Source organism: Hevea brasiliensis, chromosome 9 (assembly GCF_030052815.1).
Source record: "Hevea brasiliensis isolate MT/VB/25A 57/8 chromosome 9, ASM3005281v1, whole genome shotgun sequence".
Taxonomy (NCBI): domain Eukaryota; kingdom Viridiplantae; phylum Streptophyta; class Magnoliopsida; order Malpighiales; family Euphorbiaceae; genus Hevea; species Hevea brasiliensis.
In genome coordinates, this window is record NC_079501.1 from 8,116,110 (window position 1) to 8,135,094 (window position 18,985).

At 34.4% G+C, this 18,985-nt stretch overlaps 3 protein-coding genes across 4 annotated transcripts; all 3 read left to right on the plus strand.

The window, feature by feature from the left end:
• Positions 1-510: 510 nt before the first annotated feature.
• On the plus strand, positions 511-5,408 carry LOC110638921 (small nuclear ribonucleoprotein SmD1a). The gene is made up of 4 exons (XM_021789656.2): positions 511-763; positions 868-944; positions 3,778-3,969; positions 4,157-5,408. Exons 1-4 carry the CDS (start codon positions 750-752, stop codon positions 4,216-4,218), a joined length of 345 nt encoding a protein of 114 aa, XP_021645348.1. The 5' UTR covers positions 511-749; the 3' UTR covers positions 4,219-5,408.
• On the plus strand, positions 4,913-5,408 carry LOC110638922 (outer envelope membrane protein 7). The gene has a single exon (XM_021789657.2). It carries the CDS (start codon positions 5,025-5,027, stop codon positions 5,244-5,246), a length of 222 nt encoding a protein of 73 aa, XP_021645349.1. The 5' UTR covers positions 4,913-5,024; the 3' UTR covers positions 5,247-5,408.
• Positions 5,409-5,559: 151 nt separating this feature from the next.
• LOC110638923 (F-box protein At2g27310) lies at positions 5,560-10,269 on the plus strand. Of its 2 annotated transcripts, XM_058152710.1 has the most exons (2): positions 5,560-6,163; positions 9,132-10,269. In XM_058152710.1, the coding sequence occupies exon 2, from the start codon at positions 9,149-9,151 to the stop codon at positions 10,241-10,243; it is 1,095 nt and encodes a 364-aa protein (XP_058008693.1). In that variant the 5' UTR covers positions 5,560-6,163; positions 9,132-9,148; the 3' UTR covers positions 10,244-10,269. The 2 variants fall into 2 exon arrangements, with proteins under 2 accessions (XP_058008693.1, XP_058008692.1); XM_058152709.1 differs by having other exon boundaries at positions 5,560-10,269.
• Positions 10,270-18,985: the final 8,716 nt, after the last annotated feature.

The window sequence follows — 18,985 nt, forward strand, 5'->3', positions numbered from 1 at the left end:
TTTTAGTTGTCGAGAAATGAAAAGATACTTTGAGAAATGAAAGAGATAAAAATTAAAAAGAATAATTAATAAATATTTAACAATGCAAAATTTTAAATATAATTAATTATAAGTAAAAAATAAATTGTTTAAATATTATTATATTTAGTGAGTCAAATGAAAAATAAAATAAAATAAGAGATGTATTTATTTAAATGAAAGTTACAAGGATAATTTCATCAATTCAAACATAAAATCCAATTGATTTGGTACATTTAAAATTTCATAACGTATAATGGCTCCCCTAAGTAACAAATATAATATGATATATTTTAATATGATTTTATATAAACTAACAAACCAATAAGAAATGTATATATATATAAATAGGCTCTAAAAAATTATAATTATCAAATAATTTTTTTAATTCAATAATTATAATTATATATTTATTTATTTATTTATTGTTAATTTGCCATCCTATATAAAATATCTGCTTTGCATCATAATTTCTCCCTCGGTCCACCCCTTTGGTGCTTGAGCCGCTCGGCGATGCCAAACTACGAGGGGGTCTTGACTGTTTAGAAAATCAGGCCAGTTGTGGATACGATGCCGTTTAGATGAACTCGAAACCCCTTTTTTTTCTAAGAACAGTCTATAAACGATGCATCCTTCACTTCTAAAGGTCCCGTCCTCCTCTCCTCCCCCGCTTTCTTGATTAGCCTTCACAGTGCCTCTTCAAGCTCTAGATTTCTCCTTCATAGTCCACAATGAAGCTTGTAAGGTACGTTCTTGGTTTTAATTTTTGCTTATGAATCTATTATGCTTCCTTTTAAGTTTAGGATAATCTAATTAAATTATCTTATTTTATTTCTTCCACATTTTCAGGTTTTTGATGAAGTTGAACAACGAGACTGTGTCAATTGAGCTCAAGAATGGAACCGTTGTTCACGGTACCATTACAGGTTTCTTTCTCTCTAACGCCATTTCTGCATTTTTTTGCGCCTAGGATTTTGTTGAACACTAATTAGTATTTCTGGTTATTAGTAGGCATTTTCATGTATTTATTCATGTCTGGCATCCCTATGCTTGTGTCTTCGTTTAAAAGTATAATGAATTTAGGGTAATACTGGCGAGTTAATCCGTGGCGAGTTTCATTTATGTAGATGCATAGTTGGAAGCATTTGTTGGTTGGAAATTAGGATAAGTGTGATCAGTGTCAAAGAGGCAATTCGAGTTTTAAAAATAAATTTGATGCAGTATGTTAAGTTTCTTGGCATCTTCTCTCTGTTTCTTTTTTCTTTGTTTTTTTTGGGCTACATAATTGAAACTGAAAATCACAGGCCTAGAACATGGAGTGGGTGCTTTTCAAAATTTAAATTACATCCTCACCCTAGGTAAATGGGCACCGTATCTTCCACGAATGAAACTCCATCAGTCATTATCCTTAATTGTTATATGGATAATGCATATATTATTTTGCTCATATTTATTAAAGGCGCACCTCACGCTCAAGGCTGGCTCCAACACTAGCACCTATAGAGGAGAAAGGCCTCTTGCCTTATGCGCATAGGCTTGCACCTTGTTCTAGGCGCAAGGCTCTAGAAAGACGCACGTTTTTAATTTCTACTTTCGGCGAGCACTTTCATAAGCAAAAAAAACTGTCAATCAATCCCAAATCTGCTGATTTACCAAAATTAAAGTTTTTGGAATTGGTATCACTAGTGATAACTAGTCACCAAAATCTCATAAAGCCACCACACCATAGATTGCAAACCTCTCATATTTCTATTTTCAGCACTCGTGTTCCTTTTAATCCCTCTCCTTACACATTGTTTTCAACGTTCTCTTCTTATCTGTCTCATTTTAACTGCTTTTTGGACTCTTATATTTCTAGTTTAACTAAAATAGCCTTTTTTAAATGCCATTGACAATGCTATGTGGGTCCTTTATTTCAATATTTTTCGGATATTGCTTCTTTTATTATTATTTTTTTTAAAGACACTAAGTAGCTATTTAGGTAATTTATTTCTTGATTATTTGCCATCTATTTTTAAAGAAAATAAATATTTACATGTTTTTGAGGTCCTTTATCTCTAGGTTATCTAAAATTGCTTTTTCTCATTTTTCTAACACTAATAGTGCTATTTGGATTTGTTTGTAAATATCAAGAATACAGGGTTTGTTTTTTAATGTCCAAAATTTGAGTTTATTTTATTTTCTAACGAGTTCTAAAAAAGTAATATTATTGGTAAAGTCTATATTTATTTTATATTTTTTTTATACTTATTAATGCTTTGTAAATTTGTTATTTTGATAAGTTTGGTTAAATAGAGCCACAACTTTTTTTTTTAATTAAATTTTACTTTTTTTGCGCCTTGTCACATTCAGGTGCACGCCTATGCCTTAGGCCTTTGCGCCTTAGGAAATAACTATGATTTTGTTGATGTATATAGAAATAATGGATGATTTCTAAGGTGTTAAAATGTATTTAATACTGGAGTATTTCTAAGATATTCCTATGTATTTACTCTCTCTCTCTCTCTCTCTCTCTCTCTCTCTCTCTCTCTCTCTCTCTCTCTCTCTCTCTCTCTATATATATATATATATATATATATAGTAAGTTTTGGACTCGAGGTTTTGCTAAAAGAATACATACAAGTTGGTCTTCTCAGCAATTTTAGTGTGTGTGTGTGTGTGTGTGTGTATAAGGGGTTTTTAAGATTCTGAGATGTTATTGACTAAATAGACAATTACAATATTAGGTGTCATACCCATCACCATCATGTTGATATGCAGAACTTTGTCTTGTGGATAATGCATGTCAGTCTTAAATATATTACTTGGATTTTTTTTTTTTTAAAAAAAAAAAGTATATGTTGGCACATTGTCTGCATTTTCCTTTAGATGTTCTCATTTTTAAAACTACCATCATCACATATTCTTATGAAAGTTGATTATTAGACCCATCAGTTGAGATCAATGTCTACCATTATCAGATTATCCTTAATAATTGTTTCGCATCTTTTGGTGTGGAGATGCTGTTTTCTTGCCTCTCTTGCTCATCAGTGGAAAATTAATTAACTACTCTGATTATATATTTTCCTAATGTTTTCGTTCCACATTTTCATTAAATAATATACTGATTTTGAAATTGTACATCAAATAATATACTGGTGTTGGGAATGTACATCTCCTCTGAAATGTGCTTATAACTAAGCTTCTTTGGTCTTTTCTTAACATTAACATGATGGCTCATGGCTTTGTTTCCTACACTCTTTTGATAAGTATACATTTTAAGTCCATTGCCTTGTCATTCAATTTTAATCAACAACCTGATTTGTAAGCAGTGTTTCATGCTTTCATATAGGCTAAGCATTTTTCAATCCTCCTGAACCAGTGAATCAGCTTAAGTTTTGATAGGAACGGCACATAGGCAAGTTTTATACTCTCAACCATGGTAACCAAAGGCCTATTGCTAGTGAGCTCAGCAGCATATGATTGGTCTGTGCAAACCTTTTGCACTACTACAAGAATTTTGTTTTGCTCTTCATATGCAATCCTGACAATTATAGTCAATTTTCTGCCTTTTTTTTTTCTTTTTCTTGTAGATGTTTTGTCAAGAGCAAGCGATACTTCTTGCTTTGACATAATACATTTTTCTTTTTTCCCTGATTAATGCAAGTGCTTTAAGAAAAAGTTATTTTCAGATAACTTAGATATTTCCTGCAATTGAATACTGAAAATAATCTTTACTGGATAAATGCTCAAAAAAACTGGTTGATTTGCTTATTGTAGGTGTGGATATTAGTATGAATACTCATCTGAAGACTGTGAAATTAACACTAAAGGGGAAAAATCCAGTAACTTTAGATCATCTCAGTGTGAGGGGAAACAATATTCGATATTATATACTTCCTGACAGCTTGAATCTTGAGACTTTGCTGGTTGAAGAGACACCTAGGGTCAAACCCAAGAAGCCAACTGCTGGTAGCCATCTTCTCTTTAGCTTCAACTTCTTGATCTACATTGATGTCACTTTCTGCACGATGTCCAATCCCCCCTGGCCCCACCCCCCCAATCCCCATAGAAAAGAAAATAAAAAAAAAAAGGCACACAAACTTCAACTCTTATATATTTTCTAATACTAATGGTTTTAATGCTTCTTGAAATGCAGGGAGGCCTTTGGGCCGTGGTCGGGGTCGTGGACGGGGTCGTGGACGTGGTAGAGGCCGCTAGTTGGATTGCACTAATTCTAATTTTTGTGGCATCTAGTTATGTAAACACCTATGTTGTAAGGAGAATTTGTTGGTAAAGTCAGGAAAATTAAGAGAATGCTATTTCTATGTTGTTACCCAGTTCGTTTTTGCAGGCTAACTTGCAGATTCTAAGGATTTTCTTATTCGTTGAATTTCTTCTATTGCTAGCAGAAAGTTGGGAATTGATGAGTTCATGATATATTATTCCTTTCTTTTGTATTCAGCTATACCACAATGATTATGATGGATCGAGCATTTGATTTCGATTCAGTATTTTCGTGGAATTTTGTGTTCTTGAAGATGATCCAAAATTCTCTGAATCTTTTCTTTGCTGATGATCCAAATAGACAAATTTCAACTGCTTGAATAAGAAGCCTGAAATTTCAAACAGATCAGATGATTCTGATTTTGATTTCTTTGGTTTGAGATTCAGTTTCAACGCCATTGCAGATTGTAAAAAAATGGGTGCTCCTATTTAATCAAGTAATGATTTTCCAATTGAACAGCTGAAATTACTTGCAAACGATAACATATGTTGGTTCTTTAGACAATGATATTTCTGATCTATAAGCCAATATTGGCTGTCAATTCGCGTGACCAACAAATAGCTTGGTGCACGCGGATCTTTGTCACGCGGGTTCTACGTTATCGGTACCCCATGGCATATATAAATTCGCGGCCCACTTCCTAAAGTGGGGCGCAACTGTGTAAGCGTTCTTGCGTCAAAAGCTAGAAAAAGAAGTGCAGGAGGTGGACGAAGCGGCGGAATAGAGAGACCATTTGAAGATGGGAACGAAGCCGATGAAACAAGCGATAGTCGTTTTTGGAGCTCTAGCATTCGGATGGCTGGCGATTGAGATGGCTTTCAAGCCCTTTCTGGACAAGGCTCGTGCGGCCATGGACAAGTCCGACCCCGACCGCGATCCAGACGATGTGAAGGATGAGTCTGCTCGCGAAGAATCTCCGTTTGATGCTGTCGCCTCCGACGAAAAACCAGCAGCCATATGATGGTGATTGGTGAGCAATGAGTAGTATTTGCTGGTAGGTTTAAATAAAGGGGCTTTAGGAATTTAAGTAAAACTTGTAGCTAAAAGTAAAACTTGTGTTTCTGAATCGGGACTATGTTTGTATGAATTTCGAATTTTATCAATCACGATCACATTTCACCTACTTCCTTTGATTTTTTTTTTCCACTGCCAATTCGTGTTACATTTTTGTACCGTTTCCAATCCTAAAAAAAAAAAAAAAAAAATCCTCATAGTTTCTGGTTTTCCAACTGCGCCTAAGTTTTATAGTGATTAAGAAATGAGTTTAATCAGAGATTACAGCAGGAAGGCTGGCACATTTACAAAAGGTTTTAGTTCATTTATGGGGATGGCAGGTGGAAGGTGGCAGGTCATTGATGCAACTAATCCATTATTTAGGGAAAAAAAATTATGTGCTTTGATAGTAAGCTGACGGCATGTAGCTTTCTAACCGTATGCATACCATTGTCAAGTGGCCCAATTGCACCTCACCAGTCGCCAGCAACTAGAGCTCCCATCAATGGATGGTAAATTGGTAATTGACATGGGAAGTATAGGTGTGATGTCAGTTTTAAGTTTTAACCCTCACTCCAATCCCCAATTATTTAAACATTTCTCCCCCCTGATTAGGTCACCTAAGGCTTTCTCCGACCCTTTTTTAAGCTTTGACTTGCAGTGTGGATTGTGGAGAGAGTAGAGATTCCATTTCCAATTTCCAGCTCAATTCATGTCTCTTTCTCCAATCACTAGATTGTTGTGATAGACATGATATTTTCATTGTCTGAAACAGCGTGGCAAAACTTTTGAACATTTGCATTAAAATTGATGGATGCCTGCAGCTCATATCACATTCAAATGTGTTGGTTTGCCTTAGATCTCTCACTCTTAGGACTTATCCAAGTATGTATATTTTTGTTCGATTGCAATTGCAAATGCTGTGAGAAGATAATTATTTGCATTTTTAATTTTATTACTGATGATTACAAGGGCCTTAGGTGTGACTTGTAAGCAAAATAGGAAATCTTTTAAAAAGAAATCATGGAAATTTGTGAAGCTTATGGCAGTAATCCTTGAAGATCCGTTTGTTTGGCTGATTTCTCTACTTTGTCTAACAATGTGAAAGCTATAATTGAACTTCCCAACGGTCATTCTTTGCTGCTTTGCGTAAGCCATTACGATCTTCCTTTTTTTTTTTTAATTAATTTTTTTGATTGTTGTTGTTTATATAGCAATATAAGAACATAAAAATTTTATTTTTATTTTTTTAAACAATTTGATAATGTACTTGTCAAATATATATGCTTTCAAGAGTCTACCATCATTTAATGTGGAAAGGCATTTTTCTGGCCATAATTATCACACACAAATCTATTTAGAGATTCTTTTTGTGTTGCTTAATGTGGACAACTCAATACAAGTGCATATATATTCACATGCGTGTTATACTATATAAAATAATCCTTCTCATCTCCTTTCTTTTTTAATTAAAAATTTCTCTCATGTGAGGGTGATGAATAAGTTTTATCTTCAATTATTATTTTTTTAAAATTCTTTTTAGTATATATTATCTTCAATCAATTTGAGTGAAGATAAATAGAAGGTTTTCCGTTCGATTTATATTATATTAAAAAAAGAGAGGGAAATAGAATATTGCACTGTGAAATTAAAAAAAAAAATGTATAGATGCAGATAATTAGGATTGCAATTACATGTCAGGATTTGCTAGCTCCATTGAAAATCACTAAAAATAAGTAAATCAGAGGTGAACCAGCAGCAGCAGAAACCCCAAGACAATACTCGAAAACTCCAAAAGAATTAAAACAAACATCCTTAAGAAAGCCAGCTAAACACTGCCACTTCCAGAAAGTGACTTGTAACCTGATCGTTTATTTTTCGTTCTCCTTCAAAAATCTTCGCTTTTGCCTTCTGAATCTCCCTCTTATTTCTTTTCCTTGCGCTATTTTTCTGCCTTTACGTTTTGCTCTCTGTGTTTTCGTTTCATCTGGGCTGATGATTGTTAATTTCGGAGGTGCGTCTACTCCTTTCTCTCTCTCTGTCATGCATTGTGCTGGTTTTGATGGGGTAAATGTGAACGTAGAAGTTTTGAATTCTCAACTTTTTGATCCCTTTGGAATGATCATTTAATGAGTACTGAGTTTCGGTACTTGAGTTGATCACGCAGACCAAGCCCATCACATGCCATGTTGCGGGAGTTTTAAAATGTGATGTGTTATGACTTGCTCTTTTGAAGTGAAGTTTGTTATTTTGTTTGTAATCAATGTCATGTTATTTGTTTTGGCAAGACATTTTTTTTTAATGCTTCAGAGTACATGATTAGTTGATTACTGCGCTTTCGCTGATGTAAAGATTTTGTTTTTCCGAAACCAAAATCATTCAAAATTGTATAATTTTTATAGTATTGATTTTCTCTTAATCTTCCATAGAAATATAGAACGTCCCTCTATACCTGCTGCCCTTAGTTAGTTTGATTAGTGAAATACTTTAGCTCTGTTTGGAAAATGGAAAAACCTCTTTCAGATTCTCTCAACAACAAAATGAAGGTTTTTCCAAACGCCTCCTACCAAACTTAGGCTCAAGTATGAATAACAGGCTGCATTCGTGTGCCGTATTGAGGAGTATATAAGCATGTGTACAGATAGAGTTGGTTAGCTAGCCTATCTCATCTATTAGTTACTGATAATATGATATACATCTAGGTTACATAGCATAACCCTTATCAGTTTGCATGCATATGATCTTTCTATTTTGGGTTTGGGTGTGGGTTTGGTGGATACCAGTAGACGTCCACAATGAAAAATTGCAAGATAAGACTTGTTTCCACCCGGCAAACCTATCTGGGAACTTGTTGAAGCCTTTGTGTTTGTGTTTTCATAGTCTGAGAAGAAGTGAAAAACATGCAATATTTTCTCAAATTCAGAAAGATGTATTTGTGAATCGTGTCCCTTCGCGGCTTTTTCTAGACTTTGGAAGTTGTCCTTTTCAACCCCAGATGCATGAGGTTCTAGTCTTTCTGCACTTGTAGTTGTGTTTTGAGAAATGGCCAGAATCATTTGCGGTTGAATGGTTGTGATTCTGGGTTTTCAGCTCAGCTCAGTGGAGATTTAGGTCCCAAGTATTTGAAGCTGGCTACAGATCCTTCATTCGTATTATGTTTCTGGGTGTATGTCTTCCTGCCATTTCAAATCTTCTTCTTCTTTCTATTTTCTTTTCTTTATTTGAATATTTTCTCTTGTCAATGCAGCGCCATCAATTTGAGCAAATGACTTTTAAGTTTTGGTGCAATCCTTGAGATAGGCTAAATAGATCCAAGCAAAGTGACAATACATTCTTAAATGGATTTTTTTTTTTTTTTTTTTTTGAATATGCATTTTAACATTGTAGAGTTGCAAGGAAGCCACTATAGTGAAATCTTGTTTACCATAAAGAATGGAAACCAAATTTATTCCCTTCAATGGTATGCCTATAATTGTTGCAGTTCAATTGTCCATGCGTGTTTCGAATTTCTATCAATATTAGGGTTAGTAAGAACAATTGTAAATGAAAAAAGCATTGTTGAAATGAGCTTTGATTTATTTTGTTTGTTTTGCATTTTGGGATGAAGACATGTCTTGTGGTGCCTATTTGTTAATTTGCTCAGCAAGAACCAATAGCATGTTGTAGTGCTCCTGGAATATTTCAAAGTTAAATGCAAAGAAAGTTGTACCGGAGTCGGAAAACAATGACATAATACCTGATTGACAAGACCAAGTTTTTTTTATTTATTCATGATGAACTCTATTGAACAGTTATTTTATATGCATACACAAATTTTTGGTTATCTAATCATTCAGGGGACTGGCTATGTCAGTTGCACCAGCTGAGGGTATGGCATCATTAAACAGTGATATCTTCTATGACATATTGAGGCGTCTTGATGGCCCAACATTGGCAAGTGCAGCATGTGCATGTGTTGCATTCTGCTCCATCTCAAAAGAGGAAAAGTTATGGGAAAATGTGTGTTCTTCTATGTGGCCTTCAACAAATAGGGTCGATGTCAAAAATCTAATAACATCAATTGGTGGATTCAGAAAGTTTTATGCAGACTGTTTCCCACTTATTGTTAACAAGGAAGTTTTAGAATATCAATGGAATGACCATCCGGAGTACCCTGAAGAATGGACTGAGGCTGAATACTATGGTGATATAGATGAATTCGATAGTATTTCACCATCAGATTTTGTCTCAATTGTTGATATCAGGTACAAAGATAAAGCAATCTGTTCAAAAGTCCTGTTGGGAATTCCTAATGCCAATGGATTCAATGGTTGGTTTTACAGCTGCCCATTTCGAATTGATCTTCTTACGTATGCAGCCAGGGATGTTGACAGTGAAGGTGAAGTTTTCCTCTCAGTTTCAGATGGTCTGCCACCAATTTTATCCATGGAGAAAGAAAGAAAGGATGGAAAACTATGGAGAGCGCTTTGTGATGGACTCCGGTTTAGTTGGATTGTTGTAAACAAAAAAATTAAGCAAGCTGCTAATCTTTCTAGCTGGAGCCCTCTTGATGGGCAAAGGCATTGGCCAACGGACAAGGATTTTGTAATACGCTTTGGATCTGTTCTTTCTGCAAAAGACATTCTTCCATGTCAGGTAGTAGAATGCATTCTCATAATGAAGTTTAGAGTAATTCACACAGGAGAGGGTGTTCAGACAACTCTCAAGTTAACAGAGCTAAGCATGCAGTTGGAAGACATGGAAGGTGCTCATGTTAACGGAAGGAACAGTTTGCTTATTCTCAAAAAAGCATTAAGCTGCTGTAGGAGCAAAAACTACAGTGAAGTTCTGGAGTCTTGCCATTTGTACTCAAAAGTGCAAGGCGAGTTAAAAGAGGAGAAGATTAGGAATGAAAGCAGGATAGATAGACTTTGTATCGTAAGTGGCATTGCTGCTTTCCTCACATTATGTTACTATATTTTGTGAAATACAAATGCCGTCTTTTATTTTAATGCTAATTAATTGAAAATGCTCTAACAGACTAATTGTGTACCTTTCAGATGTAAAATTGAATTTTGCCATAGCTAATAAAAGTTACTGATCGTTTTTTTCTATATCCGAGGACAAAATCCTCTTTGTATAAAGTAACTAACTGTGACCATTCCAGAAGTAGCATGAGTCGCTTGGGCCTGCCTCGTTGTCACGACCCAAAATTCTGAACCGTGATCGACGCATAATTTAAATATTCTTAAATCATGCAAGCCTTATCAGAGTATCTTGAATAAATATATTGTCACTTACAAATCTCAAAAATAGACAAAATCCAAATAAACAAAATACTGAATAAGCATCATAAATATCCCATAAGTAAACTGCGGAGTCTCTACAGATTTCAATAAAAACTTAAACTGTTCAGTAAACTAAACTAATTACTAGCCCGAGAAAACATGAATTCGGGCATACCATGAAAACAAATCAAAGTTGTCCCTCTCCAGAAAATGGACTGAATATTTGGATCACCATAGAATTCTACCGATCCAAACAGATAATGCAGAGAAAACGTGGTTTGAGCTAGATGCTCAGTGAATGATAATTATAGCACACAACGGAATAGGAACAGACAAACGCTTGATTAATTTCACAATAAATTTTCTATTCAATAAAATTATGCTCATGCTGTCAAAATCATTAATAAAATAATTTCATAAAACATATATATAAAATAAATTCATTCAATAAAAATTTTATGGTACAGTGCACCAGGGTGATGATACCCCACATCACCAAAGGCCAGATGGTAAGCGCGCTACCAGATATTAGATACCTTCCTCCTCCTTCACAGATATCAATACATATGATACTAATGCAAACCATAAACTGCAATGATGCATGACTCGACAATGCAACCTAATACCGTGATAGTCCACACGGCGGGGCCAGATAACAGAAACAGATACTGGGCACAGGTATCAATTCAAAATAGAAAATCAATTTGTACAAATCAATCAAAATCAATAAAAAATTTCAGATAGCAAATAATAACTGATAGTGCAATTTCAATAGTGTATTTCAATAGTTTCAGAGAGTCAATAAAATCAAATCAATCTCAAATCAATTCAATAAAATCAAATCAATCTCAAATCAATTCAGTAACACATCGGTAAATTTTATAGTCAAATATCAATCAATATAAATACATTAAAGGCCTGTTCCCGGAATCCTAATGGGTCTAATGCAGAGATAGTTGGCAAAATCAATTATTTAATAAAAATCGAGATAAAATTCAATAATAAAATAAAACTCTAGAAAATCACATATAAAATCATTGTTAAAATATTGATTTAAAATTTCATTTAATAACAAACTTAATGCTAAGAAATTTTAAAAGGAACAAAAACGGTGTCATGTACTATAATTACCACTCACCTGGAACCTCCACAATAATAGTTATTTTCAATGGAAGAGAGACAATTTCAACTGACTGATTAAATATTCAAATCTCCTATACACCCAAAATATAAGAAGGAAAAAAGAGAATTATAAAAATTAAATAATAATATAATATATATATATATATATATATATATATATATATATATATATATATATATTTGCGGATTTGGATCTGTGCATGTGGGACGAATGGCTTGCGGATTTGCGGTGGAGGATTTGTGCATGTGGGAGGAATGGTTATACTGATTGATATATATATATATATATAATAATAATCAATTATTGTTCAATAATAATTATGATCAACCCAATTCAATACCAATGATCAAAGAATTTTTTTTTTTTTTTTAGGATAGTTGTAACAATTTAAAGAAATAAAATAAAATCAAAATTCACCCATTATTGAACAAAGAACGAAAATTTTTACCTTGAAAATAAAATCAAAGGTGATGAATTGAGAAATAAAATTTTAAGAATTTTCTGTGCACATCAGATTATAAATCGTAAATTTTTAAATATTTATATATATATATATATATATATATATATATATATATATATATATATATATATGTACATATATAACAATAATTAAAAGACGATGAAAATACCTGTTGAGAGTATTTGGTAGAAAAAGGAGGTGACAAACAGGTTTTGACAGCAAAGTTTAGCAGAAGAGATGATTAGGGTATATATATATTTCAAGAGTTCTATTAGGTGTAGAATGGGATAAGAGTTATTATTGAACTAGGTTGTTCAGATTGCAGATATATATTTAATTTCAAAAATAATATATATATCTAAAAATAAATAAGCAAACCATCCAATAAAATATATATATATATATTTTTTATAAATATATTAAATTATTGTAAGCTAATTAAAATAAAATAATAATAAATAATAAATGTATATCGGTTTCCACATACTTTCCCCCTTAAAAAAAATTCGGTCCCCGAATTTGAATAGACAAAATTCTAACCTGAAGAATCAAATAAGTGAGGATATTTGGCTCACATTTCAGATTCTGCCTCCCATGTGGTCTCACTACTTTAGTGATTATGCAACAAGACTTTGATCAAAGCCACTTCCTTAGACCAGAGTTTCCTAATTTATCGATCTAAAATCTTTACTGGTTGCTCCTCATATGACATATCATCCCTAATGTAACACCCTATTTGCATAGCCTGGTAGATTTCACTGTTCCGCTGACTGGTGTCGATCTGGACAATTAAGGGGATTAGGACCACACTTAAGACAACTTAAGAAGTCATAAACACAAATAATTAGTAATGTTTAATTAGTTGACTATAAATAAGAAAAACAGAACATAAGAAGTTAAACGAGCCGAGAGTCACAGCGATGAGTGATCTCCTCGGGAACGACTGCGAAGTCATTTTAAACTCAAATTTCGAACCGTAAAAAGTGACGCTGCGGTCCTTAGGACCCTTATGGACACTGTGGAAAAGAGAAAATCATGAAAAAAAACTGTTAAGTCAGTCAAATAATTAGGTCAGGGAACCGAAAGAAATAGGGAATTATTTGCAAACCGGGATGAACTGGCGATGGGCAATTTGGTCAATTGACCCCGAGAGCTGACTTCTGACTTAACTGTCAAATAAAATCGGAGAAAAGAAAACTTCGGGATTGAGAATTAAATTAAAGAATTAATAGAAAAAAGAAAAAAAAAAAGAGAAAATGAAAAAGTTAAAAAGGTGTAGGAAGATGACATCATGCATAATATCATGCATGATGCCATAAGTCATATAATTAATAAATTAATTAAATGGATTTTTGGTCTTCCTAAAGAGATAAAAGACAAAAGAAAAGAAAAGAAAAAAAAAATAAAACACAAGTCTTCTTCAAAAAAACGTCACTCTCTCTCTCCCACACCAAAACCTCCATTAAAGCTCAATTTTGAGCTTGCATATTATAAGATTTCACCATACAAAAGTAAGCCACCATAGTTAAAGCTTGTCTAGGCAACTTGAGAAGAAGATTGGTCATCAAAGAAAGAAGAAAAGAAGAAAGAAAATTAGAGAAAAGGGGAGTTAGAAGTTGCTACACAAAGGTTAGTGATTTAAGGTACAAGATTAGTTTACTTGTTGTGTTTTTAGCTTGAATTAGCTTGTAATATGCTTAAAATGAAAAAAAATATGTATGAGGGACTAAACTGAAATTCGTCCAGCAGGGAGGGGAGAGTGATTTGCATGAGTTTGAGTGAGTTAAACATGTTAAAATGCTTGAATGAGTTGAAAGATTGTGTTTATATGCTTTGAATTAGTTAATTACAATAAATTAGTGTGGTTAGGGTTTGAAACCTAGGTTTTGAGGCAAATTTTGGAGAAATGCATAAATGATGACTTTGACCTATTGTGAAGAGAAAAATGGTCAATAATGACCAAAGGAGATGTGTGGGAATTGTTAGAATAGAAGTCAAATTCGTAGGGTAAATGGTCATGCTGCTGGCAGCATGACCAAGCCAACTTTGAAGGACCAAAACGGAAATTTTACAAGTCCAATTGATATGCCACCAATTGGGGATGAAAATAGACATAAAATGACACAATTTTCATTGAGGAACCATGCCCAAAAACTGACCAAAACCTAGTGAACCAATTGACCAAAGTTGGTTAAGAGCAGTCTGCCACTGCACAAACTGACCAAATGAACAGTAATTATTCATTTGGTCATAACTCGAGCTAGGAAGGTCAAAATGACCTGAAATTTTACCAGTAATTAGATAAGATATAGATCTAAAACTTTCATGAAGAACACCAACCCAAATTATGCCATTAACCTAATCAAATTATTGAGCAAAGTTGAGTTACTGAACCTGCAAAACTGCAGAATTGCCATTTGAACAGTAAAGTTTCAATGGCTATAACTCTCTCTAGAAAACTCCGATTTAGGTGAATCTTGAACCGATGGAAACCTAAGACATATTAGAACATTTCGTATGAAGGAAATTAGACCAAATTATGGACTTAACTTGATCAAATTAGTGAACGAAGTTGGATCAAAAATCTACCAGAACCCAAAATTGCAGCATGAACAGTACACGTGAACAGTAAACTTATTTTGGCCATAACTTGAGCTACAAAACTCCAATTGGGGTGATCCAAAAATGAGAATACACTTAAGACAATAAGGAACATTTTCTATGAAGAAAGTTTTGCTAAATTCCAACAGTAGATTGACCAATAGAATAGTGCAACTTAGAACTCCAAAACCGAAAATTGGCAATTTTGCCAAAATGACCTAAGCTTTGAGAAAATAACCAAAACCAACAAGTTTAGTGACCAAAATGTGGTATGTGGGTGAAGTTGGAATTCCCATACCTATTAAGCCTTAGAAAGTCAACTATTTGACTTGAATAGTGCAGTGAATAGTAACCCGAAATACAAAATTTAAAGAACGTCGAATTTAGCACGTTAGAGCTAGGTAAATGTGAAGCTAAATTTATTTTGGATTTATGTTAAGTTCTAGTACTGAAACATTGTAAAATTGTGTGTTTCAGTTGAAAAGAATATAGGGAAGGAACCCGAGGAACCGAGTCGAGGCTAAGGGACGACTCGTTTGAGGTTTGTGCACAACGTATAATTTCTGTAAATTATTTGCTGCATATTATTTTGAATGGTTTGAAAAAGTGAAATGAGACATTATTTATGATGCTTTGATCGAAATTGTTAAAAGTTATTGTGTATGTTTGAAATGGCAATGTTTAGCAAATTGTTAAGATAAGTTTTGAAACCGCAGTGTCATGACCATATATTTGAACACCTCACTAGCACGACTAGTGGGGGTAATTAGTTTCGAATTTTGATTCCTTCTCTGGAGAAGTGTTGATGTGTGCCAGTAGAAGAGGATGTGAATGGATATCCATATATTTGAGTTAGCTAGCCTTGTGATGTGTTTCTCTTTAGCCTCTGGCTATTGAGATTCTATCTGTTTCGAATGGCATGATCTAACTGTGGGTTTTATGAAATGTGTTTTGATACTTTGAAATGAACCTGGTTTGCATTAAAATCTCATAATTTATGTTTTGTGTTTAATGCTCATGTTTAGTCAAATTTTTGAATAAATATGATTTAAGTTTTGCATAAAGATTATTTTAGTATGTTGTGCACCACTGAGTCCTAGTACTCAGCGATAGCTTCTATTGCTGTCGCAGATACAGAGACTAGAGGAGCAGCAGACTGAGCTGCTGAGGATTGAGGATCGTTCTGCTTTGAAGCTATCGGGTATAATTTATACCCTGATCGTAAATATTATTTTGATGTATGTAATGCACAGAAATGTATGGACATGTGAAGATGGGTTTTGAGCAGCTTGTACAAAATCTGTATAAAATTTGTAATAAACTTTAGTTTTGATTTTCTTAATGTAAATTTTTGTATGATGTTTTTTATCTTTAAAAAAAAAATGAATGTATGAAATTGATTGACTATACATTGAGGACTATTGAATTTTAAACTTGAGAAATTTATTGAAATGATTGTGAAATTGATTGAGTTTGATTGTGAAACCGAAGTAGTGGTTGAGAAAAACTTTTAGAAGTGCTTTTTACAGGTATTTGAAGAACGGTTTTCTCAAAATACAGAGGAAACTCTGTCAAAATTTTTATAGAATTTGCGGAAAACTAAAATGGACCAAAAATATTAACTAGTTTTAATTTTAACTAAATGTTTTAAATACCTATTAGAAAATGCTCACCACTTAACAAAAGTAAGAAAATTGTTTTAAAATCCCTTGTAGGGTACTTAATGAGTTATCGGTAGGTGAAGTTCGGTAGTTCATTAGGTATTTTACGGGATCATGTTATGCCTTACAGAGGGGTAAGGTGTGATACCTAAATTGCATGGTTTGAGGTTGTAAAACATGAGATGGATCTGGTACATACTTCCTAAGCATAAAAATATGGAAAACTGGATGTGCATGTGCAAAACCAGGTGGAAGGGCTAAACGATAAGCAACTGCTCCAATTCTCTCCAAAATTTCAAATGGACCAACAAAACGATGGCTAAGCTTCCCTTTCTTCCCAAACCTCATGATTCCTTTCATAGGGGAAACTCTCAGAAATACATGATCACCAATCATAAATTCTACATCTTTATGCTTAGGGTCAACATAACTTCTCTGTCGACTTTGAGCAGTCAAAAGTCGATCACGAATTAGTCGAACCTTCTCTGAAGTTAATTGTATCAACTCTGGTCTAGTAAGCCTTCTTTCTCCAACTTTATCCCAACAAACCGGTGACCTACACTTTCGACCATATAATGCCTCGTATGGAGCCATCTCTATACTTGCCTGATAACTATTATTATAAGCAAACTCCACTAAAGGCAAATGATGATCCCAACAACCACCAAAATTCATAACACATGCACGAAGCATGTCCTCTAACGTCTGTATTATCTTTTCTGACTGTCTATCTGTCTGAAGGTGAAAAGCAGTACTAAAGTCTACTCGTGTTCCTAAAGCTTCTTGGAATTTCTTCCAAAATTGAGAAGTAAACTAAGTAACACGATCAAAGACAATGGAAACTGGAACTCCATGAAGACTAACAATCTTGTTTATATATAACTGTGCAAGTTTAGCAAAGTTTGTATGTAGTATTCACAGGAAGGAAATGAGCAGATTTTGTCAATCTGTCCACTATCACCCAGATTGCATTGTAACCACCTCGTGTACTAGGTAAACCCACAATAAAGTCCATGGCAATATGCTCTCACTTCCACTCAGGAATAGGCAATGGCTAAAGTAACCCAGATGATCTCTGATGTTCTGCCTTAACCTGCTGACAAGTCAAACATTTAGCAACAAAGTCTGCAACATCCCTCTTCATGCCACCCCACCAATAATGCTCCCTTAAATCACGGTACATCTTAGTTGAACCTGGGTGTACTGTGTAAGCAGAGTGGTGTGCCTCCTCCATGATTTCTCTTCTCAACTCATCAACGTTGGCGACACAAAGTCTAGTGCCATAACGAAGAACTCCATCATCATTCAACATGAATCCTTGAGCTTGGTCTTGATGAATATTATCTATAATCTCACACAGCTGAGAATCCTTCTTTTGAGCAGCCTTAATTCGATCAATCAAGATAGGCCTAACTCGAAAATGTGCTAAGAGTGATCCAGTTATGATTTCAAACTCTACTCCCTGATCTAGCAACTCATGTAATTCACCAATCAAAGGCCTCATCTTGGTAGATATATGGGCTAAACTACCAGAAGACTTCCTACTTAGAGCATCAGCCACTACATTAGCTTTTCCAGGATGATACTGTATGGTGCAATTATAATCCTTCAGTAATTCTACCCATCTCCTTTGCCTAAGATTAAGATCACGTTGGTCAAATATGTATTTAAGACTTTTGTGGTCAGTGAAGATTTCACAAGTCTCACCATACAGATAGTGCCTCCAGATTTTCAAAGCAAAAATTACTGCTGCCATTTCCAAATCATGAGTTGGATAATTCTGCTCGTGCCTTTTCAACTGACGAGAAGCATATGCAATAACCCGTCCATGCTGCATCAAAACACATCCTAAACCAATCTTAGAAGCATCACAATATACTACATAACCCCCTGATCCAGATGGAAGGGCTAACATCGATGTCAGAGTTAAACGAGTCTTAAGCTCCTGAAAACTTTTTTCACAAGCCTCAGACCACTGAAATTTCACATTCTTCTGTGTCAACTTAGTTAAAGGTGCTGCAATACGAGAGAAGTCTTGAACAAACTGTCTATAATACCCTGCTAAACCCAAGAAACGAAGAATCTCTGACACAGTTGTGGGTCTAGGCCAATGAAGCATTGCCTCAACTTTCTTCTTATCAATGCACACCCCATCCTTAGATACTGTATGGCCTAGGAAAGCCACACTATCTAACCAAAACTCACATTTTGAGAACTTGGCATATATCTTGTGTTCTCGTAAGGTCTGAAGGACAATTCTCAAATGCTGTTCATGCTCCTCCTTACTCTTTGAGTACACTAGAATGTCATTGATGAACACTATAACAAATTGATCTAAGAAAGGCTTGAAAACTCTATTCATGAGATCCATGAAAGCGGCCGGAGCATTGGTAAGACCAAAAGACATTACAAGAAATTCATAGTGTCCATACCTAGTCCTAAAGGCTGTCTTGAGTATGTCTTCTTTCTTGACCCTCAATTGATGATACCCAGATCGAAGATCAATCTTGGAAAAATACTTTGCACCTTGAAGTTGGTCAAACAGGTCATCTATGCGTGGAAGAGGATACT